The 27,627-nt window shown below is 42.0% G+C and overlaps 1 protein-coding gene across 4 annotated transcripts in view; it reads left to right on the top strand.

The window, feature by feature from the left end:
* TBXAS1 (thromboxane A synthase 1) overlaps nucleotides 1-27,627 on the top strand; it is a 278,058-nt gene that overhangs the window by 164,615 nt on the left and 85,816 nt on the right. For 2 of the 4 annotated variants that reach the window (XM_064155467.1, XM_064155468.1), the window contains exons 6-9: nucleotides 676-764; nucleotides 3,222-3,370; nucleotides 5,435-5,565; nucleotides 7,980-8,135. In XM_064155467.1, coding sequence (XP_064011537.1) covers nucleotides 676-764; nucleotides 3,222-3,370; nucleotides 5,435-5,565; nucleotides 7,980-8,135 — 525 coding nt within the window. The remainder of the gene's footprint in view (nucleotides 1-675; nucleotides 765-3,221; nucleotides 3,371-5,434; nucleotides 5,566-7,979; nucleotides 8,136-27,627) is intronic. The other 2 variants (XM_064155470.1, XM_064155469.1) reach the window with 1 other exon arrangement.

The raw sequence follows: 27,627 nt of genomic DNA, 5'->3' as shown, positions 1-27,627 counted from the left end.
CAATGGTTGCATACCTCCTGGTTTCCATCAGAGAGGACTGCTACGGCTACCTGACTGTCACATACCAGTGACTGGAAATTCACATAAATACCCATTAAATGGCATCACTACTCAGAAATGCCTTTCCTCAGATAGAATAGCAGTTTGTGCTCACTGACTCATGGTGGTATATGTTGTGTTTTTCTAATGAATGTGTTAAATCCATCAACATGAAGGACACCAGGATAGAAATGCTGGGCCACTGATGTGTCTTTACAGGATTTTGGAACTATGGAACTTCCCTGAAGCATATGTAGTCCAACTGTAACATACTGTGAAGATGGGTTGTGGTAAATCATCTGTGAGAAGAGGGAATGATTCAAAAGAGAGAAGGACATCTTTGCTTAATAGGTGTCTATGCATGTAGCCAGAGGTGAGCAAGAATCAAAGGGCATGTAGAAGACAGGGCCTGTTGTATTTAAGCCTAGAAATGGAAAAGGGTGTCCCGGTAATGCATAGGTTTGTTTCTAGCAGATGCTCTCAGCATTTCATCTTACCTGTGCAAAAGTGCCTGACCACACTTGCAAAGGATCCTGAGAGCTCCATTTCATCTACTGGGTAAAAGTAATGTAAAATAGCCGATAGCTTTATTTTAACCATTTAATATTTTTCACAATGCAATGTGTTCCTTTCTAGGTGACACCACTAATAAACCAGGCCTGTGATGTCCTGCTGTGTAACTTGAAAGTCTATGCAGATTCTGGTAAAGCTTTTGATATCCAGAGGTACGTTCAACATGCCAGAAATTAGTAGCATATTTTTAAAAGGAAGAAAAAAGTCAGTAGGAGCAGGCATTCTAAACATCTGCTTAATGTAGAAAAGATTTTTTTTCTCACTGGCTTTTCTAAGTGGAGATCTTAGTTGGATAGAAGATGGGACTGATAGATGCCTTTTCTTCCTGGGGACAGCCGATGCATACTTGGACAGTAAATTTGGAAGAGCATCTCATGTATAGCTAGCTGTTGTTTAATGAAGTTTTAACAGCTGGAAGCAGAAAGCAAAGCTACATCAGTCCCTGTCCAGTCTGCTCTCTACAATCTGCCAATGATGTATAAATATAGAAACTGATCTAGTATCAAATCCCTTTAGTCCCTCACCATCTTGCTTTTTTTATATGCGGTTTTCTGAGCATTTAATCATTCTTACTACATCCCTCCTAACCTTCTCTAATGGTGTGCTAGCCTTTTGTGAAATGACAGGATCAGTACTCTAGCTGAGAGTGCACCACTGATTTATAAAGCAGCACTTTAATATTTTCCATACTGTGCTTTCTCTCATTTGTTATGCATTTAATATCCTGTTATCTTTTTTTGGTGGCATTTGTTGTTTCTTCAGAGGTCTGCACTGAACCGTGCACGATAGTATCTGACCCCTTCTCTGAACAGATGCATTTCTTCTACGTTTCTGTACAGCATAGAAGTAGTTAAAATGCCTTTTTTTTTTTTTTTTTTTTGGTCTAATAAGCACTATTTTGTATGTATTTAATTTGCTTGGCTGGTCAGCACCCTCTGAAATTCTTCATTATTTCTCCTAAACTGGAGCAGTGCAAACAATTTTTATTTCATTTGAAGAAAGAGACATTTAACCACAATTCATCCATCTCTTTTCAAGTACTTGTATATGTATGCAAGTTTGTATGTGTGCACAGAGATCCCTTTATTAAACATCTGAAGAAAGGCTATGGAACCTTGAGATGCATTATGCTTTGCCTGGTGTTCTGATGAAAATTGACCTTTTGAGTCCTTCCAGACTTTCCTTTTTTTTTCTATTTGTCCCTTTTCTGTTCCTGGTCTTTTTGTTATTGATCCCTGATAGGCTTTCACCTCTCAAAAGGCACTTTGGAAAAGACCTTTGAAAGTATAAATGAATGACTGTGACCATCTCAGAATATGATCTTCCAGTTGTTTTATCATGCTACCATTTCAGCAGATTTGACATCTATAAATGTGATTGTCGCTGCATTGCAGTTTCCCAGGATTGCCTTGGGAGCTGTTTTTCAGATGTAAATACCCTATCTGCAGCCTCCTGTCGTCTTCTATGTTAGTTGACTTTAGCCATTTTGTATTTCACCAACAACTCAAAATCTAGTTTTTAAGCTTTTTCAGTACCTTGGAGAGGTAGATGATTGAGTGCTTCTGAAATTATTGTTTTATTGCAGCACCCTCTCCTTTAACATTTCAAATTCCAATCATGTTTTGTGTGTGAGTTGAAAAACCAAAGCTACTTAAATTTTCACTGTTGTCATTATCTTCCAGATCTACTCTATTGTCAGTGCCTGAGATCATAGTTTAGATATTCTACTTCACTATATATATATATATATATATATATATATATATATACAGGGCCTGAGTCCTGTTCTTCTCTTAATACGTGCTTGCTCAGATTAAAACAGTTGACATTTGCCTTTTGTAAGGGAACACAGAAGAACAGTCATTGTACACTTGACCACAGATAAGAACAAAACTTCAGGGATATTATTACATTCTCAGTCCGTTTATCTCAAAACTAATTAGAGCTGATAATGCTCAGTAGAAATAAATTCTCAGTAGAAATCTCTCCAGTTGGTGAAACAACTGGGTAGATGGTCAGATATGTGGTGTGAGAGATTCAGAATGTTCTGAAGTTTCTAGATCATGGTCCAGTCATAATTTGTAGTTCTCAAAGCATTTTGTGCTCTTCTGCAGATTGCATGTGGTGCCAGTTGCTTTTGGTTTTGACCATGATTTGATATTGCAAAGGAGATATCAAGGAGAGAAAAGAAATCCTTTACAGGAAATTTTACTTAAGCACTTCTTATCATTGAGTTTAAACTGGAGTGGCAGTAGATGTAGTTTATGAGTTTAAAATGAAATGAATAATCTCTTTTTTTAGGATGCATGGTAAGAAAATGCTTATGAATCTCTGACCTTTTGCATTTGATTACTAGGTGATAATTTTTCTTTTTTAATTAGAAAGAAAGATGGAATTACTGAACTATATGAAAGTATGATGGCTTTGTAGATGGAGATGTGATTGTTATTAAGCCCCAGCATTTGTCAGAATGATGGAAATCTCTCTTGTTGGCAAAGAACAAATCCAAAAGCAAAAAAGAAATATCAGAGGCAAAAATTAATGTTAAGGAGAAGCAAGATGTCAGTGGGTATGTAATTTGTAGCCGATAATTTATTTTCTCAATGCAGGTGTTACAACTGCTTTACCTTGGATGTTGTTGGTAGCGTAGCTTTTGGTACTGAGGTGGATTCTCAGAAGAATCCTGATGACCCCTTTGTTAAGAACTGCAGAACATTCTTTGAAATGTCTTTGTTTAAGCCTCTCCTCCTTCTGATCCGTGAGTATACTCTGCCTTTGTCTACTTCCTTATGGTAATGTAATGAAAATCATTTTCAAATTGTGAGACAGGCTGAAGCAGGAACAGGAAGGTGTACAGCAGCCCTTATTTCAGAGGTGCTCAGAATGCAGCACATAGATCAAATATACCTTCAGGATTTTTACCATATGCTCTACAGCTCTTGTCGCTGTTAATGCAGCTTGCTCCAGAAACTCAGACTCTGGGAAGGCAGTGCTCCAGGCTGATCTGAGTGGAAGGTTTCTGGGACCTGTAGTTTCTGTGATAACTCCTTTAATGCACTTCACCCTTAAAATAGAATAGCTGCCCTTCAGAGCCCCAAAGTAAAGGGTCTGTGCTTTTTGTATGGTTTGTTAGGCAGAGATTGAAGTCCTCCTTGTAACAACAATGGGCTGGTAACCCGCTTAAAAAAAAACAGGTAGAGGAACATAAAGAGATCCTGTAAGTCCTACAAGTTCTTACTTGAATAGCAGCAGCAGCTGCCAGATTGGTGCTTGTAAAATGAGAATACATTCACAGTCCCTATCTACTCACCTGAAAACAAGGTGAAGGGTAAAGCTATGTAGTTCTAGGGTGCGAAAGCTAAGGCTTCACAGTGATGGTGGCCTTGCTAATGCAAGGGCAGTAAGAACTGTAGCTGAGGAAGCCACAGTATAATTGAGGTTGTTCAAGTTTTACCATCTTGCTATCTAGACCAGCACAGAGTAGTGTCAGATGGCTCAGTGAGAAAGTTTCCTGTGTCCATCTGATCCTGCTGTCATTACAGATTGCACCTGTACTAGCAGCACGTAAAGCCTTTCCTTCTGCAGTTATATATCCAGAATGCCCTGGGGCTGATGTTTAGCCTGATTGCAAAGTCTGATTTATGACTATTTTTTGAAGAGACAGAAATGTGCCCCTATGTGTCTAAGACCATGCCCTTCATTAAAGAAAGTTTCTGTAGGGTTTAGATTCCTGGTTTCATCTTTTCCTGCTGATAAATTGCGAGCCCTATGAGGAGAGGCTGAGGGAGCTGGGGTTGTTTAGCCTGGAGAAGAGGAGGCTCAGGGGTGACCTCATTGCTGTCTACAACTACCTGAAGGGAGGCTGTAGCCAGGTGGGGGTTGGTCTCTTCTCCCAGGCAACCAGCGGCAGAAGAAGGGGACACAGTCTCAAGTTGTGCCAGGGGAGGTGTAGGCTGGATATTAAGAGGAAGTTGTTGCCAGAGAGAGTGATTGGCATTGGAATGGGCTGCCCAGGGAGGTGATGGAGTCACTGTCCCTGGAGGTGTTCAAGAAAAGACTGGATGAGGCACTTAGTGCTATGGTTTAGTTGATTGGCTAGGGCTGGGTGCTAGGTTGGACTGGATGATCTTGGAGGTCTCTTCCAACCTGGTTGATTCTATGGTTCTATAGTCTGAATTTCCACAATGTTGACTTGCTGGGGGCAAACACCTGTTGGGCTACCCAGAATTTTTTGGATGACTGGTTTGTTAGCCTTAAGATAACAAAGATGTTATTATGAGGAAGACTTTACTAAGGTTTTTAGTTCCTTCCTATAAAGGCCATGGGCTTGAGACCATCTTTGTGTTAACATCCCACTTCTAGACTCTGCAGTCTCTTTAGAAAAGCAAAATAGGATAGCAAACCAATATCCTAATATTGGAGAACAGTAAATGAGAACAACTTCTACAGAATTTCATGGATCAGTGCCATAAACTGCTAGGCTAGTTCAAGATCCCCTATTTCTGTATGTAATTGTTGGAGCAGGCAGGGAAAATGGTTCTCCTTTTCATTGTGGTGGCTCCGTGTCATCAAGAAGATAAACTGAAGTTTTGAAGCATTGTAAAAGCAAGTTTGGAAGGCATCTGTCTGGCGGGGGAGTTCTGTCCAGCATGGAATTTCTAAAAGAAAATCCTTTACTAGCCTGTGGGGGCAGAGGAGAAAGAGGCAAAATCAGGCTTCACAGAAGTAATACATCCTACTTGATGAGTTTGATAGTGTTAATAAATGGAAAGAGTTATTAAATACCTTTACAATCTGATTCAGTGTTTAAAATCTCTTACAGTTTCTTTCCCATTCATAATGATCCCATTGCTCCGGATTTTGCCAAACAAGAAACAAAAAGAACTGAATGGCTTTTTCATCCAAACCATAAAGAATGCAATTGCCTTCAGACAGCAGCAAGATGCAGCTCAGGTAAGGCTGTTTCTGTGATACCCATGTCGATAAGCAAATGTGTAGAAAGAAAACTGGAAGTGACTTAAGCCTCAGTTGAAAAAGCAAACTCGATCTGTTTGAGCATTCAAAGCAATTCAGTGAGGATTTTACTGGGCTTTAGCTTTATGTATCAGACCAGACTTGGTCTTGAGACAGAATTGTTAACACATTGCAAATATGATTGCTTCTCTTAGTATTTCTGTTCAGACTAAGATGCAGAAAATGCTACATCTGGGATAACATTTCTAGCCAGTTTCTACAACCCAGAAGGAAGGATTCACCCTGCAAATTTGTTTACTCATCTTTAAGTGTTTCGTCTATGCTACTTTTCCTTAAGGACCAGAGAAAAGGGAACCCCACTGGGTGTCTCAATCCAGTCATTACCTAGGAGATGAGACAGGTTTTATATAGCCCTGTGACTGTTCCTGCTGCTTTAGCAAATGGAAAGAACCTGAATGTGTAGTTAAGTGGAGACACTTGACACTGAGGTGGCTAAAGAGAATCACAGTAAATACTGCTTAAAATATGCAAACGAATGAGTCTGCATTATTTGCAAATTGTTTGTTACTCCTGTACTTCCCTTTCATCTGGACATAACTTCTGTTCTTTTTTGTTTGTTGTAATCACTGTTTTATGAAGTCTCTGAAGGAACATGCATTGTTTTGAAAGTCTCTTTTGATGCACATTGCTTCTGGAACATAGGCATGTGCTTCAGTTCTGTGACACAGAAGTTCTTCAAGCTTAAATGTCTTTTTGTGCCTTTCTTTACTGCAGACTGAATATAATTTCCCTAAAAATAAGTTGGTCACTTAATTATAGATGTGTAGTGAGAAACAAAGAGTATCAATGAGAATTCCATTTTAAAGGTAACTGAGACAAGTTTTGCATATCAGTGGACATGGAACAAGCTACAAAATGCACATTAAGAAGCTGCTAGTGTTTCAATATAAGACATGTTTCTTACCACTTTTGAGATGAAGAGCAATTCTGATGAGGTAAAAGCACAGGTGAAGATGGACTTTCCCAACTATTTTAAATAGCTAGCCCTACAGCTGTCACTTTCAGGAGGAAAAAAAAAGTTTAACTTATCCCACATTACATCCAGGACACCTTTAAAAATAAAATTGATTTTTCAAATATATTGCTGTTCTTTTTTTTTTGCCTTGCTTGTTCTGCCTTTTTTTTCTTTGACATTTTGTGCAGTACAGTCTCACTTCTCTATTTGTTGTGCTTTATCATCATATGCCTCTTGTCTTTACTCCAGCCCATCTTTCTGAGTCTTTGCCCTGACTAACCTTTAGATCTTTGTCACCATTCTTCTTTACATCCAAAAGTCTGTAAGTGCTACTGACTGGCCACAAACAACTTATGGTTCGTAAACATGATTCCTGGCTCAAGCTGAGTGGTGTTGGGATATTTTGCAACAGGGATGGTGTATCTTGCAGACACCTCATTTCTAAGTGCACAGAGCCACTATGAACTTAATACTGGTGTGGTTGTGTTTACAGAGAGTTTTGAAGCAAAGTTTTATGCCAGTGGGGTCTGCATGAAAAGTCTGTTCTGTGTATCAGTTATAAAAGGATAAAGGGAAAAATGAAACAATCTGATGTTGATATGTTGATTACTATTAATAAAATATAATGCTACTAACTGGCATTGATGATAAACTAATTCTTCAGTTTGATAGAGATGATCACTCTCAAACTGCAGACTAAGAGAAAAGACAACAAGTAGATCTGTATAGGAGAAAACATTAAGAAAAGCAAGATTCTGGTGATGTGAGCAGAGGCAGCCTTCTTTGTACCTGTGGCCTGTTTGCAGGTTTCAGTGGTTGGTGGAGCAGAAGTCTAAGGTTTTATTAGAAGTGATGTTGGGAAGTGCTTTAAGTGATAACTCATAGCATAGCAGTAGATGCCCAGTGTCTGTAGCATGGAGGAAATTACAAGGCCCCTCTTTGCCTTTACAGCATATGCAAAAGTCCATGAGTGGCTGTGGTCCCACTTGTTCCTGGACTTTTGCCTCATTTTGCAAAATGGGCACCTGGGAATGATTTCAAATACTGGGAGTTAGGCTCAGATTTCTGAGAGGCCATTAAGACCTGCTTGCAGTTAAAGCACAGCTTTAAAAAGTGACTGGAAAGTTTGAAGCTTCCTTTTTAATTCCTTTTTCCATTCCCTGTCTTGTTACATGCCCTTAGAATTTTGACTCTTTTGGGTTGGTGGCACGTGAGTCTTGTTACAAATACAGGCAACTCAATAATTTGCCAGGAACAGAAATGTGGTATGTGAAACAGATCAAAATGCAACCATGTCCAGTTTAATGCAGAAAAGTAATCTGAGATTAGGTGTCCCAGATAGACCTGCATTTGAGGAGAATTATGTCCTGTGTGCTAGGTGTTGAATGACGAAATACACCTACTGAGGTCACTCAGGGTTTTGTCACTGAATTTTGACAAGGTCAAGATAAAACTGGTAGCTGCTGAGGTTTTTTGGGCAAAGGATGGAATCTACAAGCAGAGTGTTATGGTCTCTCTGTGCTGCATTAGGCCAGTGAGTATTCCTTAGGTTGCCATGTTCCAATTTTACATTGTGTGTGCATTTTTACCAGTTTCATTTTAAGTGTTTTGGGGGTTGGTTTGGTTTGTGGGTTTATTTTGGTTTTGGTGAGGGGGAAGCCTTTGGAACAAACTGTAAAGCTGTAAAAAGCTCCACGGTTTAGCTGAAGCTTGTCTTGCTGTCTTCTGCAGCTAACATGAACAAAGAGTGAAGAAAAGCCAAAAAACAAGGTGGAAAGCAGAGTAAGCCTCTTATCATCCTGAGTCTGTTAGTAGATGAAACAATGCTTCAGACTGCCTAAAGATGATCCCATGGGCAGATAGTAATTTCACAGCTAGGCTTAGATCTAATAATATTCTTGCAGCTTATATGAGACCTGTGATGTCACTTTCTCTCATCCCATCCACTAGTGCTGCTGATGTAATTTTAATTATTGTGATGGTTTGGGTGTTCCCTGCCCCCCCCACACTTTAGAAGTCACCCAGACTAGTCTCAGCCAGCTCTGGAAATATGAATGAAGCTTATATTTACAGCTGGCACAATATACAAGCAGATATTTACAGTTAATACAGTTATACATAGAAATATACAAGATAAAAAGGTAATACAGAAACACAACTCCCCTCCCAGAAACCTGAGTCCCCAGGAGGGGCTCCCAACCACCCCTACACCTTCCCCCTACCCCTCTCAACCTTACCCCAGTCCCAAGGAAGAATGGAGGTTCAGCCAGAGGGTTAGAAAGCAAAGTGAGTTAGCCCAAAATGGAGGGTGAGGTTAGAGAGATGCAGCTCAGCCAGCAGCCCAAGCAAGAGTGGTGCCGAGTGTATCCATGTTTTGACTTATGTTTTTATACATCTCAGCAAGCCTATGAGCGAAGTAGACATCAGTCTTGTTTTGATTTCATAGCCTATGATCTAGTCCTTCTCACCAAAACATTCTAGCTAGCTTCAAACTAGGACAATTATCTATTATTTTTCTGTGGTCAATCAAATAATTTCATTCATTTAGCTTATGTACAAAAAACATTTGGTACTTTAAAAATTTGAATCTATTAAATCCATTCATGGATCCAAGTTGCTTTCCCTGCTACTTACAGAAAAGCAAATTCACCTTGCTTGGAAGAAACAGCACAAATTTAATGCACCACTTGCCACCTACTTTGAAGACTCCAGCAGGATTCAAGTGTTCAAATACCATATCCTGATTATCTGCCCAGGTGTAAATTTTCCCCTAAGGCAAAATGCTTCCAGAAACAGGGCAGATAAACTCTTTGTTTATATCAATAATTGTTAGTTTGATAGGCTTTCACTTACTAGTCTAATGTGCAAGTAATTATTAATATAAGACTCATTCTGTCATGTTGTAGGTCAGTTCCTAACTGTTTCAAATGATAATATGCAGATGAAGGAGTTTTTCATGGTTCTCAAAACTGCTTTCTAAAGGTGTGGATTGAAACTAAGTCCTCTAGCAGATAGTCAGAATTCCATCTGTAACCCATAACAATATCAACAAACAGTGTAACAATTCAAGGATATTGCAAAACTTGGAAAATCACACCATATCTGTGGGGAAATGCAGTGTTCAAAACAGGCACCTTTTAATAAGGAGAATTGGAGAGTTCATAGAGGCTGCAGCATGTCCTTCTGGCAGCTCCTGATTTTTTCCAGTCATCCTGTATGCTGTGAATGCATAATTCAGAACCACTGATCCATGCCAAGCAGGTAGTGTGACCTTACGATGTTTCTGATGATCATCAGCTGTTTCTTAGTGGTCTCAAGCCAATTTGAAACAAAAGGGTGACAAAGCCCAGGAAGGTAGCACCAGAACCATATCAGTTGGCATTTTGGTTCACAGTTTAGTCAGTTTACCTGTAGACCTGTGGACTACTTCATTGGCATTTTGGTTAAGTGCAGAACAGACAGAAAGAACAATGGGAGAAGGGTGTGAGGGCTGTGCTGTCCTTGAGCCATGGAGTGTAGAGCCAAGAAGAAGCTGTACAGTGCTGTCAGACCTGTTGTGAATTGGCATGGTCCTGGGATGCTCTGTACTCTGCTTTGCTAGATTTAGATCAAAAGAGGTTGTTCTCTGGTCAGCAATTTCCAGTGAACAATTGCAAGCCCTGTTCAGTTTTCCCAATGGCCCAGTCCTTTTCCTGATCCCAGGTAGGTACAGTCAGTGGCTCTGCTGCCCCTGAGTTGCCTGTACACGTGGGCAGAGGCAAGTGGTTCCTCTTGAGTGGAGATCCTTTGGTTTTCTAGCTTCAGACTTGGGAGCCCAAAAAGGTCAGAAAACTGAATTGGTAACTAAGTCTGAAACTAAGGTATTTAAATGCTTGCAAAGAGGAGAGAACTTCCGTTTTGCTGTGGACTAACAATAGAACGGGCTAAGAGAAGGTGGTATCTTTTAATATCTTTCTGGGAAATGATGGCCTGGTTACAACTTTAATCTCTGGAACATTGATTCCCAGGGAGAAATGTGCAATGAGCTCCCCTAAATGCTTTACCGAAGGGGAAGAGGGACATGCGTGTGTGTACCTGCATTCTGGAGGATAAGGGACAATCTGAAAACCTAATTACTGTGGCATGCTGTTCTTTTCTCTTCCTTCCCCAGCAGTTCCCTGGAGTTTTTCCTTTTGATGAACTAATGAACTATTTTATTCAAGAGCTGCTTGAAATTACTTGGCCAGAAGTAATCCTCCTGAAAAAGTCGGATCCTCTCCTTGTCAAGGGAAAACTGTACAATTGCTAAGAAAACTTAGTTAAAATTTTGCTAAATACTATGTATGTTCCAAGAGCTACGTGTGTGTTTGAACTGTGGAAATGCAGTACAGATGTTTAAAAGTAAATATTTTTCTAAGGAAACAGCAGATGGGAGGATTAGACACATTCTACTGATGTGCAGTTTTCCTGCCTTTATAGAAAACCGAGGAAAACTTGTTTGTATTTGAAGGAAAGTGATGTCCATTTAAGGATACACATCATATGGCAGTACTAAATAGTCAGGTTTTGCTGATTGATAGTCAGTAAAGCAAAAGATCAGCTTGTACCTTGTGTCTTTCTAAGTCTGTAAGATGCATGTTTCAGTTGGCGTGGTTTGGTTGTGCCGTTATCCTCTGCCTTTGTTGGGAAGAAATGTGAAGTGGGCTTTTCAGAAAGGTTAATGAGTGTCTTAAAGATTTAGAGAGCATTTGTGCTAAATATGGGCTTGAGCCCAAGTCTTAAGCCTCTATCTCTGCTGTTTTAAGAAGAAAATTGTCATTTTAACATATATTCAGAATCTCTAGAACATTAAATCTGATGCCTGTGCTTGGGCAGAAGTGATTCTAAGAGGTGTTGTACTAAAAAGCTTTTTAGTTTTCCACCTTAGTTAAAAAAAATCAAGCCATTACTGCTTGTCTTAGAATTATCTTCCTTCCTTTCTACATTTGAGGAAAAATCTTTTGTTTTCTTTTTCTTTCTTCCCCCCCTTCCTTCAAGGTGTAATGACTATTATAACTTCCTCAGGATTTCTGAAATGGGCATTTAAACATAGCAAGGCCTCAGAACTGCAGATGAAGATGAACCCAAAATCCCTAATAGTTTAGGTAACCAACTGAAATTTCTTGACCAGTCAGTTATCTTTCTAACAGTGAATTGCAAAATGTGATCTTTTGGTTTCAGGCCTTGGCTGAAGTGTCTGGCTGAGGTGCTTTCATCATGAAATGCAATTTTACAGTCTCTTTTCTCAAAAGAGATCAAGGACAGAATAAGTAACAAGAGCTGTGACTTTCTCACCTCCCTGAGGCATGTCGATGGAGAAGCAGGAAGAGTTTTGCATTACTGCTGCATCTGTCCCAGTTCTGCAGCATACCTGTGAGCCCAGTGTTTTATGAGTACTGCAGTCACGAGGAGATAGCAAATGTCTGCCTGCTTACCTGCTGCCAGCAAGTACATACAGGATCTCCTTGCTCTTATTGCACCATTTCTAATGCCTTCTTGGTTATGGATCAGAGTACTTTGTAGATCCTAGACAAAGAAGAGGCAGGTGTAATGTGTATATTATCCGCCCCACTCCAGCAAACCCTGCAGCAACCATAACAAAATAATACTGACATCTGGGATTCTTTCTCCATTACCTTCATCTCTTCCCACTTCATTTTAATCTTCTCAGCCACCACTGTGTGTCATCATTTCTTCTTTAGGGGATGACTGGAGTGGTGTCCCTATCTTGTACTTCACATGTCCAACCTCAGCTACAATCCAAGTCAATCTCACTGACTTCTTGGAGCACCACTCACATGCTTCAATTTGCAAGAACAAAGACTTGTGCCAAAGGACAGAAATGAAATCAAAACACCAGGATGTTTACTGATTAGTCTGGTGAAGTTTATGCATATCTGGAATACCAGAGAATGATCTTGCAGAGAGTACTGGGAAAATCTGAGAATCTGCTGAGGATATTTCTGAGATACATGATGGATGCAGCTCCAGAAAGCTTTCCAAAAATTGGTCATTTTCCTCCTGTCTGGGGAGTAACAGGGAAGGCTCAGATGCTTCCTACAGCAACATTAATCCACAGGAAGTCATTAGGCCAACAGGATACCTTCAGAATTACAAGGAGGAAGAACTTAAATGCTTCTGTCAATAAAGTTTGTGTTAATTTTCCTCCTGTTTTCACCAGCCAACGTGGGAAGTGAAGATGGACGTGAGACTTTTCTGATCCACAGCATGTAAGAAACGTCTTTAAATTAAGAAGGGGGAGATCTGTAATGTTGAAAACAAGGCTTTTTCATCCAGAGTGATAATTAATAAACCCACATGCTCGATTGTTGATAGTGTCAGGAGTTTCAGTGACTTACAAAAATGGTGTTTGTATGGTAAAATCAGCCTCTTAAAATGCTGTTTATCAAAAATCCATGCCAAAATATGGCTTAAAGACTCTTTCAAATGATGCTTGCAATAAAATTTCTGAGAAAAAGTGCAGGAGGAAAGCAAGCAGAGTTTTGGTTGTTTTGGTTGGCGTTTTGGGTTTTTTTTGCCAGGCCTACTTGCCTGTCTCAGGTTCACAGGCTCACAGGATGTTAGGGCTTGGAAGGGACCCAAGTTGATCATTGGGTCCAGCCCCTCTGCCAGAGCAGGACAATACTATCTAACACAGATCACAGAGGAACACATCCAGACAGGCCTTGAAAGTCTCCAGAGAAGGAGACCACACAACCTCTCTGGGCAGCCTGTTCCAGTGCTCTGTGACCCTTACAGTAAAGAAATTCCCCCTTGTGTTGAGGCAGAACCTCCTGTGCTGCAATTTACACCCATTGCTCCTTGTCCTGTCGCAGGGAGCAAGTGAGCAGAGCCTGTCCCCTGCTCCTGGCCAGCCTTCAGGTACTTGTAAACATTTATCAAATCCTCTCTAAGTCTTCTCTTCTCTGGACTGAAAAGCCCCAAGTCCCTCACCAACAACCCTCCCCAGGTTGTTGCGACTGTGCATTTTTTCACCTGTTCTAGATACTGAAGGGGAGGAAATGACCACAGCTCTGTTTTATGTATCCATAAAAATATGATGAGCAAGAGTTCATTGTGTTTTCAAAGTGGGGTGCAGCAAACACTGTTTTGTGCCACAGCTTTGTGGTGGCCTGACTAGCAGCGGCAAAAAAATGGAGGAGGCCAAAAACCCCATGACTGCTCCTTACAAAGGCTGGAGTCACAGTATCACAGTATTATCAGGGTTGGAGGAGACCTCACAGATCATCAAGTCCAACCCTTTACCACAGAGCTCAAGGCTAGACCATGGCACCAAGTGCCACGTCCAACCTTGCCTTGAACAGCTCCAGGGACGGCGACCACCTCCCTGGGCAGCCCATTCCAGTATCCAATGACTCTCTCAGTGAAGAACTTTCTCCTCACCTCCAGCCTAAATTTCCCCTGGCGCAGCCTGAGGCTGTGTCCTCTCGTTCTGGTGCTGGCCACCTGAGAGAAGAGAGCAACCTCCTCCTGGCCACAACCACCCCTCAGGTAGCTGTAGACAGCAATAAGGTCACCCCTGAGCCTCCTCTTCTCCAGGCTAACCAATCCCAGCTCCCTCAGCCTCTCCTCGTAGGGCTGTGCTCAAGGCCTCTCCCCAGCCTCGTTGCCCTTCTCTGGACACGCTCAAGCATCTCAATGTCCTTCCTAAACTGGGGGCCCAGAACTGAACACAGGACTCAAGGTGTGGTCTAACCAGTGCAGAGTACAGGGGCAGAATGACCTCCCTGCTCCTGCTGACCACACCATTCCTGATGCAGTCTCTTGCTTCATCTCTGCAACCTAGACCTGGCCCACCCCATTGTGATTTGTTTTGCTTTAACCTCTCTTGCAGTGGCAAGGAGACCCTGTGCTTGCTATCTATAGGGAAGTTCAAGTGTTGAAAATCCTGTTTATGCCTGTGGTAATTCCCTGTAGGCAATAACGTCAGTGCTGGCCACTTGTCCCAGCCTGATCCTGTGCTGGTAATGAGTATTCGCAGCATGCATTTCAATGTCTGATTAAATCTTTCTGAAAGGCCATCTGTTTGAGAAGGATGTGGCATAGGCTTTAATACTTTTTATACCTAGTACTCAGTAGTGCTGTTTCATGACCTTAGACATAAAGTTTGTACCTTGGTTAGTTAGCATCTCTCCTTATATTCTGAATCAGAGAAAATAATTGGATCTAGGCTGTTGCAACCTGTTGGTCACTGTGTGCCTTTGGGGAAATGTCCTTGGGTATTGGGTCACAGAAGTTACACAAAGCCAACGAGACTGTGCTGTGTCCAGTGCCAAGAAAAAGTTCCCAGTTTTCTGGAAGGGAGTAGAGCATCTCTAGCTGCCTTTCTTTTATAGCAGTAGGGGCAGGGTCTGATGTGGTCACCTATCCTTTGGTACATGTGAAATCAGTAACTAATATGGTCTTTCTTCTGCATGTTCTCATCTGTGCAAGATACCTAGCCTAAGCAGTGTTCTACCTGCCTTTCAGGGTCATTTTCCTATAGGCTTGGAAGAACAGTTTCCCTTTGTAATTCCCTCAGCATAAAGTAAATCTTCCATATTGTGTCTTTTCCCACTTCCTGTCATTTGTTTTCCTTCATGGTACAGTCTGGGTATTCATCCCTTTGGCTTAGAGAAAAAAAGGTCACCCTGCAGATCTGCACATTCCATTTCTTTTGTAGCTCCCACAGTTCTTTGTCTCTCCTGTACATTACCCTTGGTCTATTCCTCACAAGTTTCTCAGAAGATCCACTTTGAGGTCACTGAATGCTCTTCCTTTTTCCTGCTTAATCTGTGATCTGGTTTTCCTCCAGGGTGTGGGTTTTTTTTTAATCAGCAAAGGTAATCTTGCCATGAAATGAAATCATCTGGAGATTAATTTTCTGCTCAACTGGGTGGTGGTCTTCAATGCCATGCTGGCATATAAGATCCAATGTTCATTTATATAGTTTTTTGGGGGGGGTTGTTTGGTTTTGGTTTTTTTTTCTGGGGGGTGAGGTATGTGTTTGATTGTTTGTTTATTTGGATTTTACTCTTGATTTAAATCTGCAAGGGATTTCTTGACTGGGGGTTTTAGGTGGTTATTTTGCCTTGTCATTCAGGGCAAGAGCATGTGCAGGTACTTTCACTCTACAAACAGGTTTTCTCCTGACACACAGCATGTAAATTCTTAATTTAGATTAAAAATCACATATTTACTGACCTAATTGCAATGGCAGAGCCTCTCCTTTCTCTGTCAGTTTTAGCATTTTCAGTTTGGTCTTTCACATTTCAATCTTTTCTTCTTTTTCTCTTTTATATGTTACTGTTTCACCATCCTTCCTTCCTGAGTTGCTCTGAGTACTCAGAGAGGAGTTGCAGCACTTGTGGTATTAGTGGATGATCTTTTAATTTGTCTGTTAGTCTCTCTGTGTCTCTATTTGCCTACCATAACCTCTCTCTCAGCCCCATACACTGCTTGCTTTCTTGCAGTACACTCTGGCCTTTTCTGAAGCAGCTCCCAAAAAGCAGTTCCATGATATTTCATCCTGGTTCAACCACCTTGTCCATCTGTTAGCATGTTTTGATCTCTGGAGGCTTTTCCCTTGATCTGTCTCAACTGTTGGTATCTACTTTGCACTCCTTTGATTATTTCTCCCTTTTCTCTTACATCTGTTTGACTTAGTAGATCCATACTCCTATCTGTAAGTGACATTGACAGCCTGTCTTGCCAACTGGAGGCTATTTATGTGGCCAGTATTTGGATACCAAGCGCATGAAGTTGCTTTTCTTTTGAACCTGGTGGCAGGTCAGACTGGCCATATCAATGCACAAAGGTCACCAGCTGGTTTTGGCTGGGGCAGTACTCTTTTTGCCACCATGCCTGAGCTGCTCCAAAGGCTGCCTCTCCCTTCCCGGATCTGGAGGTCTTTGCTAGACAAAATGTGCTCATGACTCTATCTGGATTTTGAGGATAATTTAACATTAGAGTTTCTTATTATGGAAAACGACAGATTGTCTGTCACTGGAACCCTTGAGGACAGGCTTTCTAAAATGTGCCCTTGATGTCAGCTGGCTGCGAGGCAGGAATCACTGTGTGGTGTTCCTCCGTCTGCCTTTTGCTAAAGAGCAGCCTGAATGCTTGCAGTGATTCCTCTCTCTCCCTGAAAATCTGCCTAGGGAATCCTGCACCCACAGCAGTCAATGGCAGCCTTGCTCTGGCTTCACAGCCTGTGACTGTGCAGGGCTTTCTCCGCTTTCTTCACAGCGACTACCCTTCATCTTTCCCTCCCACTGGGATAAGCAAGCTGTGTCTAGGAGAGACTGGAGGGAGTTGAGCACCTCCTTTCTCTCTTCAACAGAAATGTACACTTTTTAATAATGTAATCTCAATTAAAAACATACCAATTAAAATAGGCTTTTTAGTAGGTCTCTGGGGAGAGTGAGCCATAATTCACATTAAAATGTAAAGCTTCAGAAGCAGGGAGAGCTAGGTGCAAGTGTCCAAATATTCAGTGATTTTAATTACAATGGAAACTTGATAAATTGCTTTGTGCCGTAATCCATTATTAACAGCTTAATGAATATCACTGCTGCCTGTTTTAAACTGCTCCACAGTGAAAATTGTTGTTAGTGTTTCAGTTATGAACTCTGATGTTTAGGTGTTTGTAACCTGGACCCTTAAAATAGGGAGGAGGAGGTAAGTCTGCAGGCTTCGCTTTGTGTCTGGGTTAAGTTCTGCTGCCTGTAGCATCCCTAGAGAGAGACAGGGGGATGGATGGAGCATTTATGTTTCACCATTATTGGGACTGGTCAGGGCTTAAATCTGCTCCTTGCACAGTTTGAGAGAAATACCACATCTGGTTTTTGGGCAGGCAAAGGGCCATTACACCAGCTGAGGGGTCAGCAGAGCATGAGGCTAGCTGTTACATGTGCTGTTTCTCTGCTTGGGAGTAAAGGGAGAGTGTAACAGCCTGCCATCAGGCATGCTAGTCAAGTTTTTATTAGTGAGCAAAGTGCAAGCTGGTTCAAATTTTGCACGATTTGAGGTAGGGAATGAGACAAGCACTTTTGGAGCACTGAAAAGCAAAGGATTGTGCTCAGCTTTGAACAGGGACAAAGCATTAAATTTCTTTTTCTTGGCAGTTACTATGGCTGTAATTGTGGTAATGATATGATGCTATATTTTTATATGTACATTTGTGATAAGCTGGTGCTTTCCTCCACTTCTCAAACCAGCTTAATAGTTCAAGGATAAAGTTTGTTACCATTTTAGATGCTAACAGCTGGTGTAGTGGGTTTATATTTGTGGCCCATTTGAGTGTTACACTGTAAGGATTAAGTGGCTTCATATAGAAGCCATGGTCTGGCTTCTATGAGGTTTATTATTTTTTTGAGATCCTCTGTTTTCACTTTTCACTTTATTGAGTGGTCTAACGGGAAGGTCACAGTCTCCTAAGTAGGGTTGCTGCCAGGTGTTTGACAAAATCTTGACAAAATCTGAGTGAGATACAAGAAGGATCTCAGGATAGAAATGCCTGGGCACTGGTCTGCTGATTTAGAGAAGCCACAAGCATGCATATGGGATAATCATGATTTGTCTGAAAGTAATTAATGTCTCTGGTTTTGCTATTATTATTCTGATTATGGGTTGTTTTTTTTTCCTAGAGAACAACAAAAGCGTATTCACTTTCCCCAGCTCAGAAATGGCAGCATTACTCATAATGATGTTAACTTGCACCCTGCCAATTACACAGAGCTCTCCTGGTTCATTATACAAATAATTACACACAGGATTTTTTAATTTCTTTTTTTTTTCTTGTGAAAAATCTTTCATTGACAGAGGAGTAATGATGCCTGTAAGTTGCCTAAGTATTGCTCAGTCAGGGATATGTAAGATATGGAAGATGTGCCCCTGTTTTCAGGGAGAAAGACAGCTGGTATTCTGGCATGCTGTTAATATTCATGTGTTTCTGAAGTTGTATTTTTTTCTTTCAGTTTGACTTTAGGCAGCATCTCAGACTGCAGGGCTGCCTGCCTATCATTTTTCATGCGTCCCTGTACCGACAGAGGACAAAGTGGCATGAAATACGGAAAATGCCATCTAATTTTTCTTTTGTTTAATTCACACACGTGCTTCTCTTGTGTGTTTATCAGTGTGCACAAAACGCCTATATTTGCAAGATAATAGCTGTGTAAATATTAGAAAGTCAAATGGAAACTCTGCAAAAGAAAGGAGAGCAGGGGGAGAATCCTTCCTGCTACCAAGGAGCCATCTATTGGATAAAAACCATAACTGAGCCCAGCACCCGTGAAACTGCAGAGGATAACACAATTTGTTATTGGTCACTGGGTAGCTGAAAATAATCCTTTCCTTCCCAGTGCTGCTTTCGCCCACTGCAGCAGAAACCTCTAGCCCTTCATGCACACAAGCAGAGAGTCAGATGTCGAGGCGATTTATGTACTATAGGTAAAAGCCGTTTTAATATAGCTGAAGATCCAGGATAAATCCTATGTAGGTTGCAGGTGTGATGATGAATGGATAAGCCAGCATCAGGATTGCCTGCCAGCAGTGGAGAGCTGTTGCTCAGAGAAGAAACAGAAAAGACAAGTGTTTTTTTTCCATACTGTTGATAATAAAGAACATGACAAACATTAGCTGTACATTTTTTCCCGACAGTACATGTCATTTACGCCTCACAGCCATAATTAATCCAGTATTTCTGGGTAACTAAAATATTACTTTAACTCAAGGCCATCACAAACCCAAGTAACTGGTGGTCCTTCCCTCAAAGTGTGTGCATGCCATCTATATGTAATGTGATGCAGAAAGAGGGGATCTTAACCAAACTATGGGGAGAGATGAGAAAGGACAGGATGTGAACAGTAAATTCCCAGAATGGTCCAAAGGCATCCTGATGGCTCTTAAACTGAGTGGTGGGGCTTTGCAAGCATGTTAAAGAGAGTATATGGGGCAGGAAGGACAAAGGATAAAGGGCAGTAATGAGATTCCCATGCATTTTCTTGAATGTCAGACAAATGTTAAAACCAGAAGTGATTATTAATCAGAAATTAAATTTAAGCAAATACAATTAAGCTCTGTGGAAAACAGAAAAGGAACAAAGGCTTGCCTGCAACAGCAGCCTTTAGTCAGTAGTTTGAGTCAGCAGAGGGTCAAGCTTCTGTGTGTCAGACACTTAGCATCCTCCCTTCCTCATTTAAACAGTATAGAGGGTGGGCCTGTTTGATGGTTTACTGAGACACCAGATAAGCTTTGGGGGAGGATGTGTGCATTTGGTGTGCAGCAAGCTGGTCAGATCACAGTCTGTTTGGGAGTCAGTGCCAGTTCTACACACTGGTGTACATGGGAGCAGCCCAAGCTGTCCTCCTCCAGCACCCAAATATTTCTTCTCTTGTTGTATTCTTCCACTGTGTATTCTTATAACCTTACTCCTTTACCTCCAGGCACCAAAACGTGGGGCAGGAGAAGCTCATGTAGTGCACACACAAGTTCAATATGTATTGTTTGTACTCTTACGATGTTAGGAGTCATTATTAGAGTGTAGTTATCCTAAATGTTTTGGAAGGAGGATACAGTCCACTATTACTTGCTACCTGTTTCTCTTTCTCATGATGATGCAGGGATTGGGAAGTGTGAATGAGATTTTCTAGCCTTCCCCATGTGTGCATGTGATGGAAGGAGCTGTGGTGGTTCTGCTGTTGTGCTGCTGGGGCTGCCAGCTCAGCGTGGAAGAGATGCCAACCGACTCCCACCAATTGTTTGCTATTGGGCTGAATTTTATGGAGAAGCATAGAATAGAATCATGGAATCAACCAGGTTGGAAGAGACCTCCAAGATCATCCAGTCCAACCTAGCACCCAGCCCTATCCAGTCAACTAGACCATGGCACTAAGTGCCTCATCCAGGCTTTGCTTGAATACCTCCAAGGACAGTGACTCCACCACCTCTGGAAGGAAACTTCCCAGACTCAGAGACAACAGTCTGGTCATTAGGGCGAGAATGGACCAGGCTGCAGGCAATCCCTTGGTTTTATACTGAGCTACTGGAGGGTTTCCAGCTCTGTTTGTGAGCCATAGGTTTCTCTGTGGGCCCACATAATTAATGAAACAAGCAGGCATGTGACTTCTTTTTGTCCCTCTCATAATTATAGTATCTTTTGATCCTACGTGTCACTACAGCAAGGTTAGGCCTCTGGCTGGGATCTGTGTAGTTCACAGTCAACAGATCCACACACTTAAGGTTAAAAACAATCTCTTTCTACAAGAACCATACAGAGCACTGTTAAGCTTGTCTCAGGTAGGGACAGTTGTTGGCTCATTCTCCATTCACTAGCAATTAGGTCTGAAATTCAAATTTGTTTTCATTGCTGGCCTGTATGGGATGATCTCAAGCAGGAGGCTGTTGTCTTTCAAGATGTGAGCCCTCTAGTGACACTGTCAGCAGTGAAAGCTGAAGGGAGATGGGTCCCTAAAAAGGCTGGGTTTAAGAATTCCCTCAGCTTTATTTTCAGGATGAATTAAGCATACCCCTGCCTCTGTAGTTTACCGATGCTCTTACTTTAATTCAGCATTCTGAAGGTCAGAAAAGTGCAGGATTTTGAGGAAGAAACCAGCAGTACTTGAGCACTCTTCTCCCTTACCTCATGAATGGAGGCACTACCACATGAAAACAGGTTAGCATTTTTCAGCAGCATGATTTTTCTGTTACTAGCATGCTTTGTTACTGAAATTGCATAGACATCATGTACAGAGAGGGACACCTAGAAGTGCATGTTGTGGAATGTGCTCAGGTCTGGAAATGCCTCAAATATTACAGGCGTAGATGGATAAAATCTAGCAATCAGCAATGTCTGCAGGGACTCACTGGAGGAGGGGAAACCCCTCCAGTTGCAAAAATGGTTCAGTGTTGGGGTGGACTGCCTGAGGAATCTGCAGGAAGTTTGGCTGGGATTTTAAGAACAGGTTAGACAAACAGCTGTCGGTGTTGGTTTGGTTGATGCTGCCTCGTAGCAAAGGGATGGAGTAAATAACTTACTGAGTTCCTTCCAAGCCTTTTTCCCTCATGTGATGGTGCTTTTGCCTTAAGCTCTGAGACTGTGTAACTCTGTTTCATCCTAGGTTTTAAAGGGTCTTCTGAGATAGAATCATAGAAAGGTTTAGGTTGGAAGGGACCTCAAACATCATCCACTTCCAACCCCCTGCCATAGGCAGGAACACCTCCCACTAGAACAGGTCATTCAAGGCCTCATCCAGCCTGGCCTTGAGCACCTCCAGGGAGGGATCAGCCACAACCTCCCTGGGCAACCTGTTCCAGTGTCTCAACACCCTCACTGTAAGGAACCCTTTCCTAACATCTAGTTTGAATCTCCCCTCTTCCAGTGTAAAACCATTACCCCTTGTTCTGTTATGACAAGACCTTGTCAATAGTCCCTCCTCAGCCTTCCTGTAAGTCCCCTTCAGGTACTGGAAGGGCACTTTAAGGTTTCCTTGAAGCCTTCTCTTCTCCAGGCTGAAGAGCCCCAACTCTTGTAGCCTGTCCTCATAGCAGAGCTGCTCCAGCCCTCTGAGCATCTTCGTGGTCCTCCTCTGGACTCACTCCAACAGTTCCATGTCCTTCTTGTGTTGGAGGCTCCAGAACTGCACACAGTGCTCCAGGTGGGGTCTGACGAGAGCAGAGTAAAAGGGGAGAATCCCCTCCCTGGCCCTGCTGGCCACACTTCTCTTGATGCAGCCCAACATACCACTGCTGTCTGGGCTGTACTCACACTGCTGGTTCATGTTGAGCCCCAGGTCCTTTTCCTCAGGGCTGCTCTCAGCCATTCACCACTCAGCCTGTATTTGTGCTTGGGATTGCATTGACCCAGGTGCAGGACCTTACACTTGGCCTTGTTGAATTTCATGAGGTTGGCCTGGGCCCAACTCTGCAGCCTGTCCAGGTCCCTCTGGATGGAATCCCTGCCCTCTACCAAGTTGACTGTGCCACACAGCTTGGTGTCATCTGTAGCCTTGCTGAGGGTGCACTTGATTCCTGTGTGCATATCACTGACAAAGATGTTAAACAGCACTGGTCCCAGCACTGACCCCTGAGGGACGCCACTTGTCACTGGTCTCCAGGTGGACACTGTGCCCTTGATCACCACCCTCTGTGTGCAACCATCCAGCCAATTCCTTATCCAGCAGTGCTCCACACATCTAGTCTGTGTTTTTCCAGTTTGGTGACCAGGATATCTCAGGTCCAGGTAGATGATGTCAGTTGCCCTTCCCTTGTCCACTGTTGCTATGACTTCCATCATAAAAAGCCACCAAGTTTGTCAGGCATGATTTGCCCTTGGTGAAGCCATTGCTGGTTACCACCAATCATCTCTGCTTTGTTTTTTTCAATTGCCTTAGCAGAGCCTTCAGGAGGATCTTCATGCTCTTGCCAGGCACAGAGGTGAGACTGACTGGTCTGTAGTTCCCAGGATCATCCCTTTTTCCCTTGAAGATGGGCATTATGTTTGCCCTTTTCCAGCCAGCAGGAACTTCACCAGTCTGCCATGACATTTCAGATATGATGGACAGTGGTTTAGCAACTTCATCTGCCAGTTCCCTCAGGACCCATGGGTGGATCGCATCAGCTTGTCTGTTGGAGCACCAGGGGACTCTTTCTTGCAGAATCTATGCAGGCGAGGGGGAGAACTCTAAGGCAGGAACCCCAAGGCGGGAAGTCCCCCAATATTTATACTCTTCCTAGACAAAGAGCTGAGTTACCTCTGCCTGGGTGTGAAGACCACGGCCAATCCCCAGCCCGATTCCTGCACGGGCACCTGCATGGGGCACCCTTTGTGCTCCCCCCCTTCACGCCTGCAGGGCAGGGGATGGAAAACAGGTCTTTTTGCACCTTTTCCTCTCCCATTCAAACCACAGAGGGAGAGGAATTTTGGGGTATACCTGACTCCAGGACAAGCATTCCATCTTCTGAGGAGGTCAGTGCTTCTACCAGCAATTCATAGTGCCTCTCTGTGGATTTAGTGTCAAATCCAGCCAATGAAAGCCATGGCATTCTTGAATGTACACTTACTCTTGCTTTTCTGTCTTTTAAAAAGGGGTGTGTGTGTATATATATATAAAAACATACAGAAGATATGTTTTGTTATCATGTATAATACTTTCCATGCTGAGGTGTTTCCATTGATGTATGGACTTACCTGTCCCTTCTGGGCCTGCTCAGCATGTCATGTGGCATTTTTGCAACATAGGTGTAGGGACACTTCTTTTTTTCTCTCAAGTAGAAACCAAAGGCATTGCTGTGGCTTCTGATGTCAAATGCAATGTCACTGCATGCTCCTCGTGCTCCCTCGTTGTTGTGAACTGCTGATAGAAGCTTGCACGGGAGTTTAGTGATGGTAATACATGACAGTATACCAGTTATACCAGATCATCTCAGCCTGGGGTCTTGCTACAAATATTAGGATCAGATCTGGCTGTCAAAAAGCTGCTCTGCTTTCCAAGTGGGTACTCAATGAAATTTTATCATTTCCCTTAAATTTACTCAGGTTTTTAATGTAAGTTACATTGCTTTGCAAGACATCCCTGCCCCCAGTCTTTCAGCCCATTTACAATAGAAACATTACAGTGGTTTTGCCAGTTGGTGTTAACAGATGCAAACAAAAGAATTTTTGCTGGGAGTGCCTCCCAGCCACTCTCTCACAGTGGCTGTACCCTGCAGTTTAGCAGAATCCAGGTCCCTCTAGAGCTGAGCATCACCTGTGGGAGCCCTCAACCTTCACACATGCAAACTTGAGGGCTGCCAGCAATGTCCTGCCAGTTAAATCCAACTTCTGGGTTCAAGCAAAAGGCAAAAGGATGACCTCTCTGAAATGTTTTGGAACTGGACATATTAGCAGAGAGACTGGCTTTTTTTGATGATTTCACTGAAAACCTGAATGAAACCTGCAAATGCTAGAGACAGATTTGATCCTTTCAGAGCAGTCTGGCAGCTTGGAACTGTGTTTGCTGCTGCTTTGTGGAAGGTTTCTGGGTGCCTACTGCAGTGCTTTACTGACAAATGCAAGGTGACACAGCTTTGTCTCACTTAAAAATATGGTTGCTAAATCAAACTTGCAGAAAATGACCTGCATATAAACTAATACAGCAGTGTTTGTATAAGTTTGTGGGAAACTGAAATGTGAGTTTTCTACCTGTTAGATAAGGATTATGAAGCTTAGCTTCTGCTTTTTTTTTTAAAAAGATGCCATTAGAGCATGGAGAAAGGCTAAGAGGGTCTGCACAGTTTATTGTGACTGGTATTCTATCAGCAGCATCACATTTGTATGACTTTTGCACCTCAACAAGTGCTTTACAGAATACCAATCAAGGGCATTGTAGCCAGGTGGGGGGTGGCCTCTTCTCCCAGGTAACCAGCAATAGAACAAGGGGACACAATCTCAAGTTGTGCCAGGGTAGGTATAGGCTGGATATTAGGAAGAAGTTCTTCACAGAGAGAGTGATTTCCCATTGGAATGGGCTGCCCAGGGAGGTGGTGGAGGCACCGTCCCTGGGGGTCTTCAAGAAAAGACTGGATGAGGCACTTAGTGCCATGGTCTAGTTGATTGGATAGGGCTGGGGGATAGGTTGGACTGGATGATCTTGGAGGTCTCTTCCAACCTGGTTGATTCTATGATTCTATGATTCTGTGTCATCTAGTTTGATTCCTTGATTAATTTTCAAGTTGATTTTTATAGTTCTGGGCTCTTTTTGAAGTTAAAATTGGGAAATGAACTATCAGAGTCCTGCAAAATTTGTGTGTGGTTTGTAAAAAACACAAATCAGTGTGGTGAACAAAAAATTCCAACAGATACACATTTAGTAGTTGTCCTTAAGTAATTTTTGACTTGCAGAGAAGTTGCGTGACTCAATCTCTCTACCAAAAGCATAACCCAGGGGTCCTCTGGATCCATAGAGCGAAAAGGTCAGCCGGTGTGTTGGTCTTGTAGATGAAAACACAATTCCAGTTTAGGAGAAGAAGAGCTGGAGACATCTCCTCCCCCTGCAGGACCCTTACCTCCTGTGAGGAAAGTCGTGGTACATCGTGCGTGTGAGCGTGTCGCCTTCTGACAGCTGCAAAACTTAAAAGCGCTGATTTGAGGAGGGATGATAGATGCTGCGGAATTGGCCTTCCCCAGCGTAGCACTCATCTCTTCTTCCAGTGTGCAGCACATAGCTCGTTACGCTTCTGTGCAGAATGATTTCTCTGCATGGCCAGGTGATGTTTAAGGAGACTAATGAGAGAAATGATACGGCCCAGAACACCGGTGTCAGGAAATATATTGCAAGGTGTCTATCTTGGGGAAGCTGAAAGCGAGGCTTGTCTTATTATATATTTCAAAGGGGATGTCTGTGTCACCACCAAGTTAGACATGCACCCTGTCCCATACTGCATTCAAATTAGAGGTTTTCTTCAAATAGTAGCTTTCCATTCCATTTTCATTGGCTTAATGATAGCCACTGTGTTGTACAAAAGCAAAACAAGAGTTCATTGCATTCTTTTGAAGCAGGAACTTGTTTCTGAGACCATTGTAACATAACTATGCAAGTGTCAGAGGACAGGATGGAGACTATTATGGACTTCTGCTTTTTGTGAGAAAATCAAACAAATGCCTCTGATGGAAAAATGAAGCCAACACCTGTTTGTGATGACCAGGGAATGTTTTTGTGCAGTAACATTGCCAGCACCTGGTCTGTTTTTGAACTGAAAAAAAATGCCCCACACCCCCTTTTTTTTTTCTACTGTCAACCAAAGTGGAGAAAACCCCTGTGAATTTTCATGAAATACATTTTCCTCATTTCTAGCACTTAACAATCCAATTATATTTGGTTTTATGCTAGTGTTTGCCTCTATTGCCATTGTTAAGTTTTTGAGTCAGAATGATTTTTTTTTTCCATCCTGATGGTGCAGAAGAAAAATATGTTTCATTATGACTGGTTATAACCCTGGAAATCTTTTCTCTCCCTTGGATTGATGATGACTTTTTTTTTTAATGTTGCATTCTGTACTGATGCCTAAAGTGAAGTAGAATGAACCAGAAGGAAGGGAAGCTTTGCTAAAATATATCTCCTTCCACTCTGTCGAATTATCTTGAAAAAAGCTTCCATCTTTCTAATTTTATGACTTTTTTTTTCCCTCCCCTACTCTTATTCAAGTAGTTTTTACAAATGCATGTTGGTTTTCTGAGGGTTATTTACGAAGCCATCACATCTGGCAACCCCTGCTCACCTGTGAACAAATTACGTGGCACAGAAAATGTATCTAGTTGTTTCTTGGTAGGATGGACCTTATAAACAGGTTCTGCAACAAGACAAGCTTTTAAATTCCTAACCAAATACATTATGTGAGTAATAAAAAGAGCTCCTCAAAATGGCCACAGAGGCATTTCAGAGCACATTCTTGGGAATATTCACTTGTGCTAGCATTCATTAAGTTGCTTTCAGCAAAAATTCTCATGAACAAAATTTTATTCACTAGTCATTAGGATTATTACTGTGCTATCATTGCAATAACCACATGCTTTTATATAAGGCCGGGACCTGATTTTTGTCTAAGGCTGGAGAAATATCTTATAGGGTCTCCAGAGAGCTTATTGTCTAAATATAAGACCAGACTCAGCCAACAGCTCCTGACTGGAAACTGCAAAACCTCAGAGAGCAATGGGTTTGCTTACAAGAAAGTTCACAGCTACAGAAGAATGAATAGAGAACCATACCAAATGGTACAGCATTCAAACTATAGTATATCAGTGTTACAGCTCAGCTGAATATGAATATAATTATACATTTTTATGTTATAAAGGTACTTTAGGTGATGATGATTAATCTTATGGATAAAAGGGAACATTTCTACAGAGGCAGTTTATTGCTGTAGTGTACCAGTTTATCTACACTCTGATGAACACACTGGAACTGGGGTGATTTATTTTTATTTTTATTATTATTATTGTTATTAAAAAAGGTCTAAGCCATATATATGCA

Source organism: Pogoniulus pusillus, chromosome 15 (genome assembly GCF_015220805.1).
Source record: "Pogoniulus pusillus isolate bPogPus1 chromosome 15, bPogPus1.pri, whole genome shotgun sequence".
Lineage (NCBI taxonomy): Eukaryota > Metazoa > Chordata > Aves > Piciformes > Lybiidae > Pogoniulus > Pogoniulus pusillus.
The sequence above is the reverse complement of the archived record's forward strand: the minus strand, read 5'-3'. Positions and strand labels throughout refer to the sequence as shown.